This window comes from Equus przewalskii, chromosome 3 (genome assembly GCF_037783145.1).
Source record: "Equus przewalskii isolate Varuska chromosome 3, EquPr2, whole genome shotgun sequence".
NCBI classification, from domain to species: Eukaryota; Metazoa; Chordata; class Mammalia; order Perissodactyla; family Equidae; genus Equus; species Equus przewalskii.
This window is the reverse complement of record NC_091833.1, coordinates 88,468,996-88,488,911: the sequence shown is the minus strand read 5'-3', so window position 1 is coordinate 88,488,911 and position 19,916 is coordinate 88,468,996. Positions and strand designations below refer to the sequence as shown.

General features: G+C 42.8%; 2 protein-coding genes across 6 annotated transcripts in view; one reads left to right on the top strand and one right to left on the bottom strand.

Moving 5' to 3' along the window:
* Nucleotides 1-17,980, bottom strand: part of LOC139082605 (uncharacterized) — a 254,082-nt gene extending 236,102 nt beyond the window's left edge. For all 3 annotated transcript variants that reach the window (XM_070615165.1, XM_070615164.1, XM_070615166.1), the window contains exon 1: nt 17,740-17,980. In XM_070615165.1, the coding sequence (XP_070471266.1) occupies nt 17,740-17,980 (241 nt within the window). The remainder of the gene's footprint in view (nt 1-17,739) is intronic.
* The window catches only part of KLF3 (KLF transcription factor 3), a 35,432-nt gene continuing 33,437 nt past the window's right edge, over nt 17,922-19,916 (top strand). For all 3 annotated transcript variants that reach the window (XM_070615152.1, XM_070615158.1, XM_070615155.1), the window contains exon 1: nt 17,922-18,061. The gene's annotated coding sequence lies outside the window, so the exon portion shown is untranslated. The remainder of the gene's footprint in view (nt 18,062-19,916) is intronic.

Sequence of the window (19,916 nt, the reverse complement as noted above, 5' to 3'; positions counted from 1 at the left end):
TGTCTAAAAAACAATGTACATACCTGAATTAAAAAGCACTTTATTGCTAAAAAATGTTAACCATCATTTGAGCCTTCAGCAAGTCATAATCTTTTTGCTGGTGGATGGTATTGCCTTGATGTTGATGGCTACTGACTGATCAGGATGGCGGTTGCTGAAGGTTGGAGTGGCTGTGGTGATGTCTTAAAATAAGACAACAATGAAGTTTGCTGCATCGATTGACCAATGATTTCTCTGTAGCATGTGATGCTGTTTGATAGGATTTTACCCACAATAGAACTTCTTTCAAAACTGGAGTCAATCCTCTCAAATGCTGTTGCTGTTTATTAACTAAGCTTATGTAACATTCTAAATCTTTTGTTGTCATTTCAACAATCTTCACAGCCTCTTCACCAGGAGTAGATTCCATCTCAAGAAACCACTTTCTTTGCTCATCCATAAGAAACAACTCCTCATCCGCTGAAGTTATTTCATGAGATTGAAGCAATTCAGTCACATCTTCAGGCTCCACTCCTAATTCTAGTTCTCTTGGTATGTCAACCACATCTGCAGTTACTTCCTCCACTGAAGTCTTGAACCCCTCAAAGTCATCCATGAGGGTTGGAATCAACTTCTTCCAAACTCCTGTTAATGTTGAAATTTTGACCTCTTCCCATGAATCATAATTGTTCTTAATGGCGTCTAGAATGGTGAATCCTTTCCAGAAGGTTTTCAATTTACTTTGCCCAAATCCATCAGAGGAATCACCATCTATGGCACCCATAACCTTATGAAATGTATTTCTTAAATAATAAGACTTGAAAGTCAAAATTACTGAACCATGGGCTGCAGAACGGATGTTGTGTTAGCAGGCATGAAAACAACATTAATCTCATTGTACATCTCCATTGGTGCTCTTGGGTGACCAATGCATTGTCAATGAGCAGTGAAATTTTGAAAGAAATCTTTTTTTCTGAGCAGCAACACTCAACAGTGGCATTAAAATATTCAGTAAACCATGTTGTAAACAGATGTGCTGTCATCCAGGCTTTGTTGTTCCATTTATAGAGCACAGGAAGAGTAGATTTAGCATAATTCTTAAGGACTCTAGGATTTTCAGAATAGTAAATGAGCATTGGCTTCAACTTAAAGTCACCAGCTGTATTAGCCCCTAATAAGAGAGTCAGCCTGTCTTTTGAAGCTTTGAAGCCAGGTATTGACTTCTCCTCTCTAGCTATGAAAGTCCTGGATGGCATCTTCTTCCAATAGAAGGCTGCTATGTATACATTGAAAAACTTACTCAGTGTAACCACCTTTATTAATGATCTTAGCTAGATCTTCTGGGTAATTAGCAGTTTCTACACCAGCACTTGCTGCTTCACCTGGCACTTTGATGTTATGGAGACGGCTTCTTCTCTTAAACCTCATGAACCAACCTCTGCTACCTTCACACTTTTCTTCTGCAGCTTCCTCACCTCTCTCAGTCTTGATAGAATTGAAGGGAGCTAGAGCCTTGCTGTGGATTAGGCTTTAGCTTGAGGGAATGTTGTGGTTGGTTTGATCTTCTATCTAGACCACTAAAACTTTCTCCATATCAGCAATAAGGCTGTTTCACTTTCTTATTACTCAGGTGTTCACTGGAGTAGCACTTTTCATTTCCTTTAAGCACTTTTCCTTTGCATTCACAACTTGGGTAACTGTTTGACACCGAGGCCTAGCTTCCAGCCTCTATGGGCTTTCAACATGCTTTCCTCACTAAGCTTAATCACTTCTAGGTTTTGATTTAAAGTGAGAGATGTGTGACCCTTCCTTTCACTTGAACACTCAGAGGCAACTGTAGGGTCATTAATTGGCCTAATTTCAATATTGTTGTGTCTCAGGGCATAGGAAGGCCTAGAGAGAGGGAGAGAGATGGGGAATGGCTGGTTGGTGGAGCAGTCAGAACACACACATTTATCAATGGTTTGCCGTCTTATATGGGCACATTTTGTGCCCATAAAACAATACAAATGGTAACATCAAAACAATTACAATAGGAACATCAAACATCACTGATCACACATGACCATAACAAACACAGTAATAAGGAAAAAGTTTGACATATTGTGAGAATTACCAAAATGTGACACAGAGAGGTGAAGCGAGCAAATGCTGTTGGAAAAATGGCACCAATAGACTTGCTCAATTCAGGGTAGCCACAAGCTGTCAATTTGTAAAACCTGCAATATCTAAGAAGTGCAATAAAGCAAAGCCAAATAAAATAAGTGCGACTGTAATACAAAAGGATAAATATGATGGCTGAGGACGAGAATGCAATCTTATTGTAGACAAAGAAGGAATCATGGAGATAGAGGGAATTGTAGTGATGGATTTTGTAAGATGGCAACTTGTAACTAATTTTAAGTGCAAATAAGTTTTCCTCTAGCTACCTCATGCTTAAGATCTCAGATCAAAGATCACTTCCTTAAAGAGGTCTTTTCTGACCATTAATCTAAATTAATTCACCTGTTTTTTCCCCTTACAGCACTCTATATTTTGCCTTTTATAACACCTATCACCATTTGTAAATAAATATTTTTTGGTGATTACTTGTTTAATATCTGTTCTCCCACTAGACTGTAGACTCCATGAGGGAAAGAACTATGCCTTTCTTGCTAACCAAGTGTGCCCTCAGGGCCTGGCATAAAGCCTGGCACATATTAAGCTACCCATAAATACTTGTTGCTTAAATGCACAAATAAGTGCATGAATCCACGAATGAATGAGGTGGGCACATGTGGAAATGCAGAGCTGCAAGGCCTATCCAGCCTCGTGAGGACTGAAGCCTAGTCATGCAAGGAGTGGCTGTAGTGCAGTATAATATGCCCTGGCAGTGGAGTCAGGAAGTCTTTAACCTTAACTTTAACTTTAAAGTCTTTGACTTTAACACCTGTCTCTGCTGTTTACTTGTTGCGTTAACAAGGGCAAGATAATTTATCCAAGCTTCTGCTTTCTGATCTCTTAAATGAGGATAATACACCTCACTCTGTTGTTCTGAAGCTTGAATGAAGAAAGTGTTCAGAACTTCTCAAAGCTCTTCTCCCAAGAATCCCTCAGGAAGGGAGGGGGTGGTGGTTCACATCTCTGTTGAACTGCAGGCACACTCAAAACAAAAGCCACTTCTTTGAAATAGGTCTCATCCTGAAAGTTCATGCAAATTTTGCATTTTCTACCATAATATATACCTATACTGTTTCAATGTTTAAATTATGTTTTAAATTATTCACTGGTAATTTACTTAACTTTTTTCCCCATAAAATAATTAAATAAAATTGATGCTCATAAAAAGCGCACCATATTACCCTTTGGTTTTCCATATTTATGAGAAGTACAGATTTATGTGAAATGGCCTGCCACATGATGGTAGGTCCTCCATACATGTTTGCTGAATCTGAATCTGTACACCAGAGGAACAGCACAGTTGAATCAACAGGCAAAACATAATACAAGGAGGGTTCCTTCCATAGGAGCAGTGCCACGTCGGGCTTGCTAGTGGGGAGATAAACCAAGAGGTACAGGTCAGAAATGACATGGTGCTATATTTGAATCTACACAATCAAAAAGAAATGACTATTGCTATACGAAATGTAGGATTTATATAGTAGACAATTATATATTTATTATAAGTAACAATAGTTATTTATAATGTACTATTATGTATAATAATGTTATTATATAATGTATTGGACTATAGAGAGAAAAAGATACTTAATTATCAAAGATTACTCCTATCTTTGGCGTTATTCTTAGAACCTAAAAAAAAAACCCAAAAACCTTTCTTTCTTTATATTAATATCCAGAAATTAGTCAGTCCTGAATCTGAATTAGCCATAAATATATGCCCCACACATTTAGCCATGACTCAGTTTCCATTTCTGAGGTTTCAACCTAATGAAAACATCAAACACAGTATCACGAAAGCAAATCCCGCTGTGGACTAAGTGGTCTGGCCTCAGTTTCCTCATTGTAAAGTGGGGTAACAATACTTACCTCCCAGGCTGATGATAGCATCAAATGCAATGATGCAGGTGAGCGTGCCCAGTATACTGCCTGTCACCCCGCAGCCAGGACCACTCAAGTTCCAGGCTTTATTCCCTGTTCTATCACCAATGCCTACTTGTTCTGGGCTGAATTGTGTTCCATCTCTGCGCCCCATTCATGTGTTGAAGTCCTAACCTCAGAATGTGACTGTATTTGGAAATAGAGTCTTTACTGAAGTAATTAATTTAAAATGAGGATTAGGGTGGGCCCTAATCCAATATACCTGTTGTCCTTCTAAGAAGAGGAAATTTAGACACAGCCAAGTACATAGGGAAGACACTGTGAAGACAGAGGGAGAGATGGTCAGGGGGAGAGGTCTGGAACAGATCCATCCCTCAGGACCCTAAGAAGGAACCAATTCTGCTGACCCCTTCATCACAGACTTCTGGCCTCCAGATCTGTGGGAAAATAAGCTTCTGCTGCTTAAGACACTTAGTCTGTGCCAGTCCTACCAAATCAATATGCCAGTAGAATAAACGCTCCATGTGGGCCAAGACTTTTCCTTTTGTTCAATGATGTACCCTGAGTGCCCCTAAGAAATAACTGTTGAACTATTCCATAAATGTCCAGTCCTGTACTCAGCACAAGATATTTAGGCAATAGTTGATGACTGAATAAATGATTCTACTTTCCAAATACCAAGTCAAGACATAATCTGAGGGACAAAAAAAGTTATGTAAATGAATTTATATAGCCTTGTAAAACTTTAAATATTAAATCACACTTAACAAATCACCTGAATTGAAAAGGGCAAAATGTCATGTAATTCAAGCTGGTCTTGGAAAATCCAACTTTGTAGATTAAGTTCTCAATTGTTTAATGTCCCTACTCCTTGGCCCAAATTTAAACACTATGCCATATAACTCTCATTTGCCTTTCCAACCAAGTTCCCCCAGGACCCCTTTCTGGAACCACGTGGGCCCTGCATCACTTCCTGATACACCATCCTTCCAGGCTCAGCTCATATTCCTCCTCTCACACGAAGCCTCTCCTGACCTTCTGAAACCACAGTGACACCACTCTCTTTTTGGACCACGTTTTAAAAGTGTATCACTTACTTCCTCATACCATTAGGTATCTTCAATGTGAAGATATTTATCTGGCTTCCATTTTAGATGGAAAGGTCTCTGAGGCCAGAGACTTTTAAAAATACTTAAGTCTACTTCTAAGTAGAAGTCCAGCAAATATTGTAAATAGATTTTTAATTAAAGCCTGACCCAGTGGTGTAGTGGTTAAGTTTGTACGCTCCGCTTCAGTGGCCCAGGGTTCGCAGGTTCGGATCCCTGGCACAGACCTATGCACCACTCATCAAGCCATGCTGTGGCAGCATCCCACATACAAAATAGAGGAAGATTGGCAACAGATATTAGCTCAGGGCCAATCTTCCTCACCAACAAAAAAAAAAAGGACTTTTAATTAAATCATTAGAAAACAGCATAGTCAGCATTTACACTCAACACCGGGCCCGACAGTACAAAGAGCCAGAGAAGGCACTGGCAAATTTAAGTCTCTCTGGAAACCTGGGCACAAGTCCTACTAGAAGTGGGAAAAGAAGAATCACAATCACATAGTTAGCAGTGGTGCTATGGCATCTGAAAGGTATAGCATCATCATTAACGTCAGTCTAATAAACATACATCATGCTCTATTTTTGAATAATGTTTGAATTTGATTAATGCTGGGGGTTTAATTTCCAAGAAGTCTTATTATTCTCTTCTCTGGCTGTTTTTTTCTTTCCTTCCCTCTTTCTTTCTTTTCTTTTCTTCTTCTTCTTCTTTTTTTTTTTTTTTTTTTGGTGAGGAAAATTGGCCTCGAGCTAACATCTGTTGCCAATCTTCCTCTTTTTTTTTTCTCCCCAAAGCCCCAGTACATAGTTGTATGTCCTAGTTATAATCATTCTAGTTCTTCTATGTGGGACGCCACCACAGCATGGCTTGATGAGCAGTGTGTAGGTCGGCACCCAGGATCCAAACCAGTGAACCCCAGGCTGCTGAAGAAGGGTGTGTGAACTTAACCACTACACCACCAGGCTGGGCCCATCTCTGGCTGTTTTTCTCATCAAAGAGCCATGCACCTCAGATAACCAAATCAGCAGCAGGATACTAAATATGTTTGATCTCTGCCTCTGTGGGCTTCAGCAAACAGCTAGAGTGTGTTTATGCAATCACAGGTAAAAGAAATACTGTAAAGAATTAATTACTCTTTTTTTTTAAGTTAGTGATTTCTCTGATTCACTGGATACAAAACATGTGCCAGTGTAAGAAAAGTCCTTTCTCTTGATTTAACACAAAGCCTTTAGGAAAAATGAGTGTGACATTCCTCAAGTTGCTTTCTGACCACTTGATCCTATCTTCAGGACCTTTAAAAATCCTGTAGTTATGTTTCTCTTCATTTAGTTGGATCCAAGCAATAATGATAAATAAAGGTAATTGGGGAAGGAGGGTCCTAACCTCACACATAAGTGTGGATGTCACCATCTTTGGCTATTTTAGTAAATATTCCTTATTTATTCCCCAGTCTAACTTTCTCTCCATTTTTATGTGATTTAAGAGGACATTTTGAATGGAACTTTTAATTATAATATTTTAAATACAATATTTTCCTTGGGAAATTAGGTTCTAAGAACAAACACTATTTTGATTAAAGCTTATCTTCTCAGGAATATTACTCAGAGTTACTAAAGCTAGTGATATTCAACAAGGCAGAAAATATAAAAATGTAAGTCAACACTATATAAATCAGAGTCGAAACATCCTTTTATAGATAAATAAATCCAAATGAAAAAAAGTCATTTATATGGTCAAGGAAATTAGTATTTGGCATAATATACAACTATCTGTTAACTATAAAGAGTTGTAACAGGAACTATAAAAAGATAAAGCCCTTCCTCTAATTAGCTTACAAACAACTACTGGAGTTCAAGCTAACTAGAAATACAAATTGCACAGGGGACCAATGGAAGGTAATTCTAGAGTATAAAAACAATTTTTAAAAAGCTTTTGGAAGATTTCTTTTTTAGATTCAAAAAGAAAGTTTGAATTATATCCATTTTTTTTAAAAACAATGATACAGGAAAGGTTTTCTTTAAAATAAGCTAAACAAACTTTGCCTTCCTTCTCTAGTTTCTAAAGACTACAGAATAGAAAGATCGTTATCTGGAACTGAAATAATATAATCAACAGTATTATTAGGGAGGCATCAGACATAGCAGTCACTGTGTCTGAATGAGACAATGCATCTTTGTCAGGTCATCTGTACCAAATGGTCTAGATTAAATTAACGGGGATTTTTTTTTTTTTTTTAAGGACCTAAGTGTTCTTTCGCTTTAAGTACAGAAGAAAGTAAAGGCAAATACATTAAGAAATGTGACAAATTTTGTCATCCAGATGGCACTGCTCATTGGATAGTACTACCACTTAACCAAAACCACAAAGTCCTGAGGACCGGACTTTGGAAAGGTACTTTCAAATGCAAGAGGACAGGGAACACCTAGAGATACGTGGTGAGGGAAAGCAAACTGAGATTCTACCAAACATATCTCTCCTGGGACATGGTAACACACCTCATCAAGACCTTTCCTCTCTCCTCTGGCATCTTGGGAACTTCTTTAAGATGCTCTCATCTTCTGAGCACTAAGTAAAAGAAACTGAATTGTACTTGAAAAATTTGCCAAATAAATAAACATATGGAAAAGGAGAGAAACCTGTGTGAAAATCTTCACTTTTCAGACATCCATGAAGTATTAAGAGAAACAAGTTTAGGACTCCATCATCATCAATTTCTCCTTCTTCTGAATTTTCTTTTGAATTTTCCTTATCTTCAGCAGAGAAAAGGAAACTGATTAGATAAATTACTGTGTAGCAAAAGTTATATTCAATGAGTTTTGAAAGTGCCTCTCTCCTTTTTTTAGAAAATGAATTTCCTCTCCTGTGAAGACACTGTGACTACTATGCAGAATCATATATTTAGTGGCACTGATGACTTCTTTTATGACAGTATTCTAAAAATTTTTTAAATATTTCTCATAAATCTGCAAAATTTAAGAGGTGCTACATTCCCATAATATTTAACAGCTAGTAGATCCATTTGCAACAATAATGAACAATACTGAAATGTAAGTCTAAATAGGTCGTGTAAAATTATTGAGGAGCTAAAACGCTCTTTAACATTTAATAAACTAAATATTACACTGATGTGAGCATAAACATAGTATACACTGTAGATCTTTTTGTTCCTATCATAACAGAGTAACTTTAAATAGGCAAAGATCATCAAAAAAAGTCCAGTACAAGTTCTCCATATTTCCTTGTATCCCCTCTGCTTTTTCAAATTCTCTGGAAATACAAGGTCTTCAAGACAAGATGGGGGGAGACAAACATTGAAAAGTACACGAGACATACTTTAAAGGTATTCACAACAGAAGAAAGCAAAAACTAATGAACAAAATATTGAATACATGGCATGCCTCCTTTCAAGTGAGAACACTTATAAAGATAGAAATTTAAAATTAACTAACTGAGGGAAGAAAAACATGGCTAAAAGGACTGGTAGCTGAGTGAGGGTGGGGATGGGGCGGGGGACAGAGTCAGGGAGACAAACAGGATGCCCGGGAGGTGAGAAATAAGGGTGGGGAGTAGTGGGCAAACTCAAGAGGAACTAACAAGGTCTGTTGCTTATAGTTACCCAGAAAACCTTAAGAACAATAACAGACAAACAAACGTAGATTAAACTTGAGAGAAGCTGGAACCCCACTAGCTGAGAGGACATGCCCTCCTGTGTTATGGTGCTTTGGGAAGCTGAAGGTAATCTCCCACTTATTCATATCCAGCTGCTGACACTTCAGTTTCCCACTGAATCAACAGCTCCTGGCGAAAGACCACGGGGAGAGGGTGAGCGGACCTTATGCTCCAGGAAGTATATTTCTATATCTCGAGAAATAGGAACTTCGGCTCTATTCAGTCCAGTTTGCTGCGTTTTCTGTTTTTGTTTTTGTTTTTTGCTTTTTCTCTTTGGAGTGATTTTTCAAGTAAATAGATATTATTTTGAGGAAGAGTTCCAATTCCAAGAACCTGCACAGGTCCTGCTATCAAGCAGCAGGGAAAAAGCCAATGAGTCAATAAGAGAAAATGTTCACCCTCTCCCTCTGCCCTCACCCCCTAGAGCCCCTCCCTTCCTACCCACCGGCTTCAAAACTTATAAGCAAAGAACCACAGCTCTGGGTCCAGGGTACTTTTAAAGGAGCCACCTTGCAAAATTGCACTTGAGGTCTCACATTTAATTACATACAATGTGCACCCTTCTTTCTTAGCTATTTTTAAAACATACTTCTTTATTACAAAGTAATATATGTTCATTAAAGAAAAAAAAAAAGAAGAGCATTGAAAGGCAAAGAAAAAAATATCATCCTTACTGGTATCACTTTGATATGACCACTGTTATGATTTTAATATCGTCTTCTGCTAGCTAACCTTTTTGAATTACAAGGGTCAGGAAGGACTCTCTACTGCTCATGGGATCTGACCATATGCCTAGTTTTTTCTATGACATATCAGCAAAACTTTAAAGCATTTGTGAGTGTGGACTGGCCTGCCAGGTAGGGAAGCTAAGGACTGAAAGGCTGAAGTCTTTTTCCCAGGCAAGGACCAGGGAAACCTGTGCAATTGCACGTTTACACAGAAGGAAGTGCTTCAAACTTCAGGGTTTCAGGCGTAGTCATGCAACACACTTGGAATGAGCAGAAAAAGGAAGGTGGAAAGGCGACTTCCCTAGAGCATAATTCACATACTGTCTCTTTGCTGACTTAGTTACCGAGGAGGGGAAAGCAAAAGCGTGCTTGTGTATGTGTGTGTGTGTGTGCACGCACATGTGCATAGCACGAGAAAGATGATGTACATATATTTACATCTATATAGGTATCTCTCCCTTTGGTACATGTACCATAGTTGCTGCCACTTGCCCTGCACTGTTGGAACCTTATATTAAGAGTTATATTTAATGTCATTTTATATGCTGTCATGCAACTCACTCGTTCAGAAACCTTCCATGGTTTCCCAGTGTCTGCTGAGAAAAGGTGCAACTCCTTAGCATTCTGCTTCCTCCACCGCGTGGCCACAGCTGACCTTTCCTACCTTGCCCCACACCACTCCTGAGAAGCTCATGTCCCCTGCTCTTGGACCCTTAGCCCCTGTGCCCTTTCCAGACCCCGAAATGTGGTGTGGAGTAGCCCCATCCCCATCCCGGCAGGGAAGTTCTAGCACTGACATCACCCGCTCCAGGAAGGCTTTGGGAGATTTCCTGGCCTGATGTGGTTTCTTTTACCAGACTGTAAGCTCCTTGAAGACAAGGACCAAATCGCACTAGAATACTTGTAGTTTTCAAATGAATCAATTTCTCTTTTTATCCTTTTAACTCCCATATTATGGTCCTTTTTTCTAAATTTTTACTCATTGTATTCTGCATTGTGTCATCATTATTTAAGCAATTATAATATATATTTTCTCTCAAATTCCTTGAATGCAGGAATTATATTATACATATTTCTTGTATTCCTGTGCCCACCCCAGACCTATGGTAAATGTTCAACAAAGACTTACTGAACTAACTTAAATCCCAGATGGAAACGCCGATAACTTTCCTGTAACAGAGAGGAGAGAGCTGGAAGCATAGTCAGCCTCATTCCAAAACAAGCTGAAAAATGGGCGGTAGTTTATCATATTTTGTGGGTCTCCCATTCTCTACTAACCCTGCCTCCCAGCAGAGGAGAAATCCAGATAGTCCCAAACATAAAAATAAGTGACATTTGACATCTTTACATGTGTAGGTCATTGATTAGGAGATTACAATTCATTTCCCTTTGAAATAATGTTATAAATGATATTTATGATCCCCTCCAAGTCCCCAACAGCCAATCTGAACTCTCAGTGAAGCAGAAATAGTATATTTGCAATAAAAAGTAGAAAAAATTATTGACATACAATAAACAACCAAATATGAGTGACTGTTTTTAACTTGAATAATCATGATTCAAGGAAGGCAGATTTAACTATAGAAAAAGGAGCATATATCTAACCATTCTCTCCTGGTTTCTATCATTCACCAGTTTTTTGGAGACTTTCTCTCATGAAATTAAGATATGGCCTGAGGACCTGGGTCTTACTCTTGATCCTAAGTTTGGTCACAATTCTAAGTAATTTCAGGATCCACATGGAACCATTTTCAATACCCTAGTCACTCTTTTTCTTCATCTTCTCATCTTTGGGGATCTTCTCCACCCCCTTCTAGTCTCCCACTCCCACAGGCACACCCTTAACCTTGCTATCTCTGGGACTGTGTCACCCTTAAATATTAAACTCACATATCCCCACTCTCTGACTACTCATCTCCTAACCTTTCAGGTCATTTACTATGTTATTCCCAATGTGTCTGCTCTTTGACCTATTTGAAATGCTAGTTCACTGACCCTTTAGCTATCTCTCTAGAGTCTCTTCTGTTTTAGCTTTCCAATTTAGATTCCAAGATCCAACATTACAGCTACTTTTGTACCACTGTCTTTTAACTGCTTTGTCCTGCCAAACATAATCCAGGACAATTCCAATTATCCATCTGCACTAGAAGTGCTGAGAGCTCCTAGTTGGGGGGTCAAGGATCATACATTCAGTTTGATCTTTATTATAACTCTTCATCACCTGACTCAAGCTCAATATTTCCTAAATTGGATGGATGGATGCATGGATGGATGGATAATATAGGCAAAAACTTGTAGAGATGCTAAAGAGAATCTCTGGACCCTTTATGCTTTCAAGATGGATGATCATTAGTCTAGCATTTCTAATTTTACTTCAAGACATATGGTTTTGCAATTCTGAGAGAGAACAAAGTTAGAGGCATCACAATTTCTGGTTTCAAACTATATTACGAAGCTATGGCAATCAAAACAGTATGGCCCTGACATAAAAACAAACACATAGACCAATGGAAAAGAATTGAAAGCCCAGAAATAAACTCACACATATATGGTCAACTAATATTTGACAAGGGAGCTAAGAATACTCAATGAGGAAAAGACTGTCTCTTTAAGAAAAATTGTATTAGGAAAACTGGATATTCACATGCAAAAGAAAGAAACTGGACCCCTATGATACACCACTCATAAAAATTAACTCAAAATGGATTAAAGACTTAAATGTAAGGCCCCAAACGGTAAAACTACTAGAAGAAAACATAGGGGAAAAGCTCCTTGACATTGGTTTTGGCAAAGACTTTTTGGATTTGACACCAAAAGCACAAAAGCAACAAAAGCAAAAGTCAACAAGTGAGGCTACCCCCAAACTAAAAAAGCTTCTGCACAGCAAAAGAAAACAATTAGCAAAATAAAAAAAGGCAACCTAGAGAATAGGAGAAAGTATTTGCAAACCGTCTGTCTGATACGGAGCTAAAATCCAAACTATATAAGGAACACGTATAACTCAATAGCAAAAAACCCCCAAATAATCCAACTAAAAAATGGGCAAAGGGCTTGAATAAACATTTTTCCAAAGACATCCAAATGGCTAACAGGTACATGAAAAGATGCTCAATGTCACTAATCCTTAGGGAAATGCAAATCACAACCATAACAAGATTTCACCTCACACCTGTCAGAACTGCTATGATAAAAAAGACAAGAAACAACAAGTGTTGGCAAGGACACGAGAAAAGGGAACCCTCATGCACTGTTGAGGGGAATGTAAATTGGTGCAGCCACTATGGAACACAGTATGGAGGTTCCTCAAAAAATTAAAAATAGAACTACCATGTGATCCAGCAATCCCACATCTGGGAATACATACCCAAAGAAAATGAAGTCACTATCTCAAAGAGATAGCTGCACTCCCAAGTTCATTGCAACATTATTTACAATAGCCAAGATATGGAAACAACATAAGTGTCCATCAATGGATGAATGGGTAAAGAAAATGTGGTGTGTATATATACACACATACACACACACAAATATATATATATACACACACACACACACACACACACAATGGAATATTATTCAGCCATTTAAAAAGATGGAAATCCTGCCTTTTGCGACCACATAGATGGATCTTGAGGGCATTAAGTTAAGTGAAATAAGTCAGTGAGACAAAGACAAATACAGTACGATCTTCCTCATATGTGGAGTCTAAAAAAGCTGAACTCATAGAAACATAGAGTAGAATGATGGTTGCCAGAGGCTAGGGGGTGACAGAAGTGGAGAGATGTTGGTCAAAGGGTACAAACTCCCAGCGATAATAGGAATAAGGTCTGGAGAATCTTACATACAACACGGCAGATACAATTAACGACACTGTATTATATACTTAAACATTGATATGAGAGTAGCTCTTAAATGTTATCACCACACACACACACAAAATGGTAATTATTTGAGAGGATGTAAGTTTTAACTAACCTTATTGTGGTAACCATTTTGCAATATATTTGTGTATCTAATCATCACGTTGTATGCCTTAAATTTACATATGTTACAGGTCAATAATATCACGATAAAGCTGGAAGAAAAAAAAATATGGATTTGTTTCCCTTTAAGGTAGCTGTATCTGTGTTGCTCATAATTTCACAAGCACAGGACATTTTCTGCCCTCATAACTTTGCCCATCAAACAAGGAGGAGAAACTTTCCTGGGGAACGAATGGAAACGCTCTGAAAGAGAGTGGAGGAGGAAGAAGGAATCTCAAGAACATGTGTTTGTGTATCAGAAAGAGATTGCCTGAAACGGAACTAATTGTGATATAAGCCACAAAAGAGAAAACGGAGACTCGTAATGGCTTGCGTCCACTCGGCCCTGAATTAACACAGTGTTATTGTTTAGTTGTCATCTACTAACCAACAAATATTTTTGGAATACTTTATATTTTCCAGACACTGTTCTAGGAGTTTGGGAAATAGAAAATGTCCCTGCTCGCAGGACGCCTAGGTTCTAACTGGGAAAATAGGTAACAAAAAAGTGAACAAGGATGACTAGACAGTGAGTGGAGAAGGGGGGGATATTTCAGATTGTGTGGCCAACAAAGTCATCTCTTAAGAGGTAATATTTGAGCTGGAAGTTAATGATGGAAAGAGCTGTCTGTATGGACATCCAAAACCTTGCTTTCCTCTCATGAGTACAAGATGTCTGCCATAGCTTCAAGCATCACATCCTCACACACCTTCCAAAGCAGGTCTGGGGGTTTATCCTTGCAAGAGTTTCTTTTCAGTATGAAGAAAAATATTTTCCATAAGCCCCAGCACACTTCCCTTTATGGCCCACTGGCCAGAATGAGGTCACATATCTACCCTCCAACCAGTCACTGGCAAAAGAGACTGGGACTGCAATGATTGGCTGGGAGCAACGATTCTGGGGCCAGGGAGGGGTAACCTTCCCTGACTATATGCTGCCCCAAACCCAAACCAGACTGGGCTGCTGTCCTCAAAGAACAAGAGTGAAACAGCTACCACAAGGACCAAGCTTGAGATACTTCATGTCTCCAGGATTTATTGAACACTTAAGCATGTGCCAGGCACTGCACTAGTGTTAGGGATAAAAAGAAGACCTAGGCACCACCTCGACCATCTCACTCTACTGCTTAAAAACACTCAGTGAAGGGAACTCCCTCTCCCCTCTTCTTTACTATTTCAAAGTACAGTTTATGACCACTTGCCACCCCAAAGCCTCTTCTCATCTCTTCAGCTCTGAATGACTTCTTCTCAATTCTTAGCTTATGTTTATCCATTTTACAGATATGCAATGAACATCTGGGTCATGGGATACAATTTTGCTAAAAAGACACGGTTGGTGGCCTCACCGAGTTCCTATTTCAGTGCCAGAGAGAGAGTCAAATAGCCAATTATAAAAAAGAATAAAGTGTTACAAGAGGTGAAGCATGGGTGCTATCAGAGCACCAAGAAGGATCACTTCCACTGTCCAAAGGTGGGGTGAGGGATGGTGGTAAGAAGAGATATATTTTGTTGAAAATGTCATTTAAATCAATATTTAAAAGATGAATAGCATTTAGGGAAATGAGAGTGCAGGTCAGGAGTTGGGGGAGAAGGCAAGGAGGCTAGCTGACCTAGAAAAATGAGCATGTGCAAAGGGCCAGAAGTGGGGAGAGTAAGTTGGAGGAAAGGAAAGGAAAGAAGCTCAGTGTTGCTGGAGAAAAGAGTGGGAGGGGAGGAGGGAGAGATGAGTCTACAATGATAGGTGGAGGCCAGGTCAGCAGGGTGGTAAACTCTTGGACTTTATCTGGAGGGGAGTAATTGAAGGGATTGATATTTTTAGGTTTGCATTTAGAAAAGGCAATCTTACTCCTTTGCTCCAATTCCTTTCCCACACCATAGCCATGCTACAAACAGGATAACCAACACAACACTAGCAATAGGCTGGACCAGGATAGTGGCCAAGGAGTGAGTAGGGATTGAGGAGGTCCAGGAGTCAGTGAAAGACAGGGCTGTGACCATCCAAGGAGCGGGAGGAGTCAAGATGACTTCAGGCCGTCTGGTTCGGGCACCTGGAAGGATGGTGGTGTCCTTTGCTGGATGGATTCATTTTTGTACAAGTTCTGTTTGATCTGCCTCCCACGAGGCACTGAACACAATGTGTTCGTTAATTAACCTTTTTTATGACTCCTCTCCTCCCCGACCTTCCATATCACAGCCACTCCCTACTTATCTTGGATCACACTTTTCTCAGATAGACCTATTTCACTCTTCTCTTTTGGGTCCATACCCACATGAACAATGTAAAAAACTGGGTTTATGCGCCTTAGGTATTCACCACTCCAGGTCCCTTGAGGGAAGCCTCTATTTTTTGGGCCCCTACTATGAGCCAGACACCGAAATGCAAAACAATTACATCAGTCATCACTAATATGTTTTTTCAGCTAATACAAATCTAAGGCATCCAATCAGACACTTAATGTCAGTGATCAATGAATTGCAATTAGTAATTGACATGAATCCAACTTTCTTTCTAGCATTTGTCTTTTATTCATTAAAAAACCCTCATCCCTTTACATTTTAAAGATTAATCTTATGGGACAGCATGATAGCATATGAACCAGTGTCAGTGCTGGGTCTTCTTTTATGTATGTGCATTTTTTACAATATGCAATTTCACTACTTGAGGTTACCCGGTACTGATTTTATAATACTGTGTAGCTACATGACGGGGCTCGGAATACACTGTATCTTTACGTTTTAAGTAGTACCATGCCTGCTTGAAGCATCAAAGCGAGAATGGTGAACTTAAAGAGCCTTTAAAACATCTTGAAACAATAACAAGCCGTAGACCGAAGAGGGACATTTTTAAACATTACACGGGACTGAAACAATTGAACCAATTTGTTCTTTGTTCTTTTTATTGTATTCTTTATTACATTAATACTGTTTAAAAAGAAACTCAAAAAGCATTAAACTACGGAGCAAGCTATACAAAGTCCTCCAAGGGGCCTGGCTTGGATGGAAGGCGCGTTTCCGCCGCCCCGCTCCCATCGCTGTGAAGGCCACGGAGCAAGCTCGCGCTCCGTCCCAGGGAAGCGACATGAAATGAAAGGTCACCGGGCTGAGCCCTGAGCTCGCCCCGGGTTCTCCCTCCGGGCGGGAGGATCCGGACCGACGTTTGCCAAGTCTTCGGGCAGGCCCGGCTGAGCAAATGCCGCTGCTACCGGTCGCCTTTTCGCTTCGTGGCAGGCCCAGCCCGTGGGAAGTTTGCTTAGGGGGTCTCCCCGCCTTCCAAGGAAAAGTCCCGGGAGGCGGCGGGGGGTGGGGGGGCGCCACCCGGGCCGCCCCTCCCCAGGGCCAGGCGACGAGGGGGCCCCGGCGCCCCAGGGCACAAAGAAAAGAGCGCGCTAACAGGATGTCGAATGACCTTGGAAACTCGGGACCATTTTAGAGTTTGTCACCTCAACTGCCCTCCCCTTCTCTGCCGCTCTTTCTCTCTCGAACCCGCCCGGGTCCCCTCCCGCTCCCTCCCCAGCGATGCATTTTCCTGCTTTTGCTTTAAGAGAGTTGGAAGCACTGGGCCAGGAGGGGCCGCGGGGCCCAGCCCTTCCCGCCGCGCCCGGGGCCGCCCCGCCCGCCGGGGCCGGTGGACGGACGGTCACGGCCAGCCCGGGCCCCCGCCTCGGCTCGCCCGCGGGCCCGGCTGTGTGTTTTGGAAGCGGCGCAGCGGGCTGCAGCCCCGTGACGCCCGGAGCGGCCAGCGCCGCCCTTCCTTCCCCCCGGGCTCGGGCGGCGGCGCGGCGGCGGGGCCGGGCGGGCGGGGCGCGGGCTCCGGGCGCAGGGCGGAGGGCGCAGGGCGGGGGCGCGCAGGGCGGGGGCTCCGGGCGGGGGCCGGCGGCGCACGCCCAGCCCCACGGCCGCGCCGCGCCTCGCGGGACAGGTTCGGCCGGCGGGGCGGCGCCCGGCTCCGGGGAATAATGAGTGTCTGTCAGGCCGTCCCCGGGTGACTGGGCGGGGCGGGGCGGAGGCGGCGCGGGAGGCGGGGGTGGCGGGGGAAGGGCGCAGGGCGGGGTGCGTGTTTGCGCGAGTGACTCTGCCGACCCCTCCGGCGGCTGCCTCCACCCAAGTGGGTGGGGACCCGCCCAGCCCGGGCGGCCGCGGTGGCTCCCTCTCCCCTCCCTGACCCTCCCACCCTGGGTCCCAGCCTCTACTTACCCCGCCAGCCCCGGGAGGCTCGCAGAGCGAGCGGCGCCGGCGTCATGTGACTGCCCGGAGTTGGTGCCAGGAGCCAGAGGGGAGCCAGGAGCGGAGCCGCGCGGAGCCGGGCCCGACCGGAGCGCAGCGCGAGCGCCCGCCGAGCCGCGCCGCGTCCGCCGCACGCGCGCCAGTCCCCAGCCCGGGTCCCCGGCCCCGGCGGCCGCCGCCGCCCACGCCGCCCGGACTGGAGCGCTGACATTACTGCATTCGCGGGGTTCAGGGCAGCCCGGATCCGGGCCTTTATTTCTCGTCTGCAGCGCTCAGCACCGCGCCTGGAAAAGTAAGTCCCCTCTCCCTCACCTTTCCTTCTCGCCCCGACTCCTGCTGCCCCCCTTTTCGGCTCGTCCGGTCTAATTTTTTTCCACGGGGAGCGCGCAGGGAATAGGTGGGGGGTGCAGCGCGGGGGTGGGGGCGCCTGTGGGCTTGGGAAAGTGCAACAGCTCCTCGTAGCCGGGGGTGGGGGCGGAGAAGGAGGCGAGGGGGAGGGGGCCCCCGGGTTCAGCGGTCGAAAGTGTGGGATCGGGGAAAGACACTGTGAGATCCGGGGGTGAGGAGAGCGAGGCCCGCAGCGCCCCCCGCGGCACCGGGGAGGGCGCGGGTGGGGGCTCACCTGTGTGGTCCCCCGGCCGCCGCCCGCCCGCCCGCCCGCTCGCGATTCCCTCCAAAGCCCCAGAAATCTCAGTGTTCTCCGCGTGTGGCAACGTTGTTTGGAGAAAGGTAGCGCCGAGGCCGCGCGCTCCTGCTCCTCCCCCGCCTGGTCCCCCACCCCCGCGCCCTCCCCCTCCCCGCCCTCCGCCCGCGCCCCCCGCCGCCCTCCTCCTCGGACCGGGCGCCGGAGCAAAGTTGGAGCAGCCTCGCGGGCCCTCTGGGAAGAAACTTAGGGCACTTGGGACTGGAGGCAGCATCCCATTCTCGGTGCTGGAACCCAGAAGCTGCCAGGGTGTCTGGATCTTCGGGGGCAGGAGAAAAGAGCTGACCGGGTTTGGAGAGATCTTCGGGGGCATGGAGAGAACCTGCCGCAGTGCCTGGAGCAAGGATTGCAGCGTGGCTGGAGGCGGAGAGCGCCTTAAGCAACTGCCTGCCGCGTTAGGGACCCGAGCCGGGTGGGGACCGAGGGACTGATCTTTCGACCCGGACCCTTGGGAGCTACTTAACATTTCAGAGTGGCTTTCTTGGAGATAGCAGATAATACCTGGAATTCTCATGGCCACTTCTGTGGCAGATAACAGGGAGAATCTTTTCTGCTTTAAATTGTACAGCAACATACAATAACATTGGATGAAGACATGTGGATGGGACTTATTTTTATATGTCAGGTTAAACGGAAATTGGAAATCGCTCACCTCCTTGTATTTCACTAAAATAAACATTTTATACTGAATTTTTTACTAACTCAGGATGTATTTTTCCATTAACATCACCCAAGACACTTTAAATATATTGATTATATTCTCATAGGAGTCTGGTACATGGGAAAGAGTATGAAGTGGAATGAATCTTCATTTAGATTTAGTATCTGTAATTATTAAGCAAAATCCAGTGGAGAATAGAGCACTTGTTCATTCTAAGTTTTTCCACAGAGCAATTTTGTGCTGTCCTTTTCTGAGTACTTTATGTATGAATTTGAAGAGCATTTTTATGAGGGAAATCCATCTGGATGATAATCTGTCTAACCCGAGGGAAGACTTGCTTTTAGGGAAAAAAAAAATCTGATAGCATTAACATCTCCAAAACTTGGGGACTTGTATTTTTCAAAGAAAGTGGACGAATGAGTTTCTTCTGGCTTGAAACATAGAGAATGTTAGTTGACATTAGGCTGTTAACAGAAAACTGAAATGAGATGTTTGATTAATTTTAATTCCCTAGAGAAACTGATATCTCAATTTCTACATTCAGTGGGGTTTGCTGCGGAACTATTAGAAGAAAAAATCCTAATGTACTACTGGTAAATTCAATGAAGAGATACTGTAAGGTACACATTCTGCTTGCGTGAAGGGGAATCCAAGTATTAAAATCCTAATGTGAGAATAATAAAAGTAGCTATTTTGACCACAAACCCTTGTCAGGTATAAAGCATAGCAACATAGCTTTAGAGAAAGCTATTGTTTTTTTCACTGCAAAGTTTCTAAATTAAA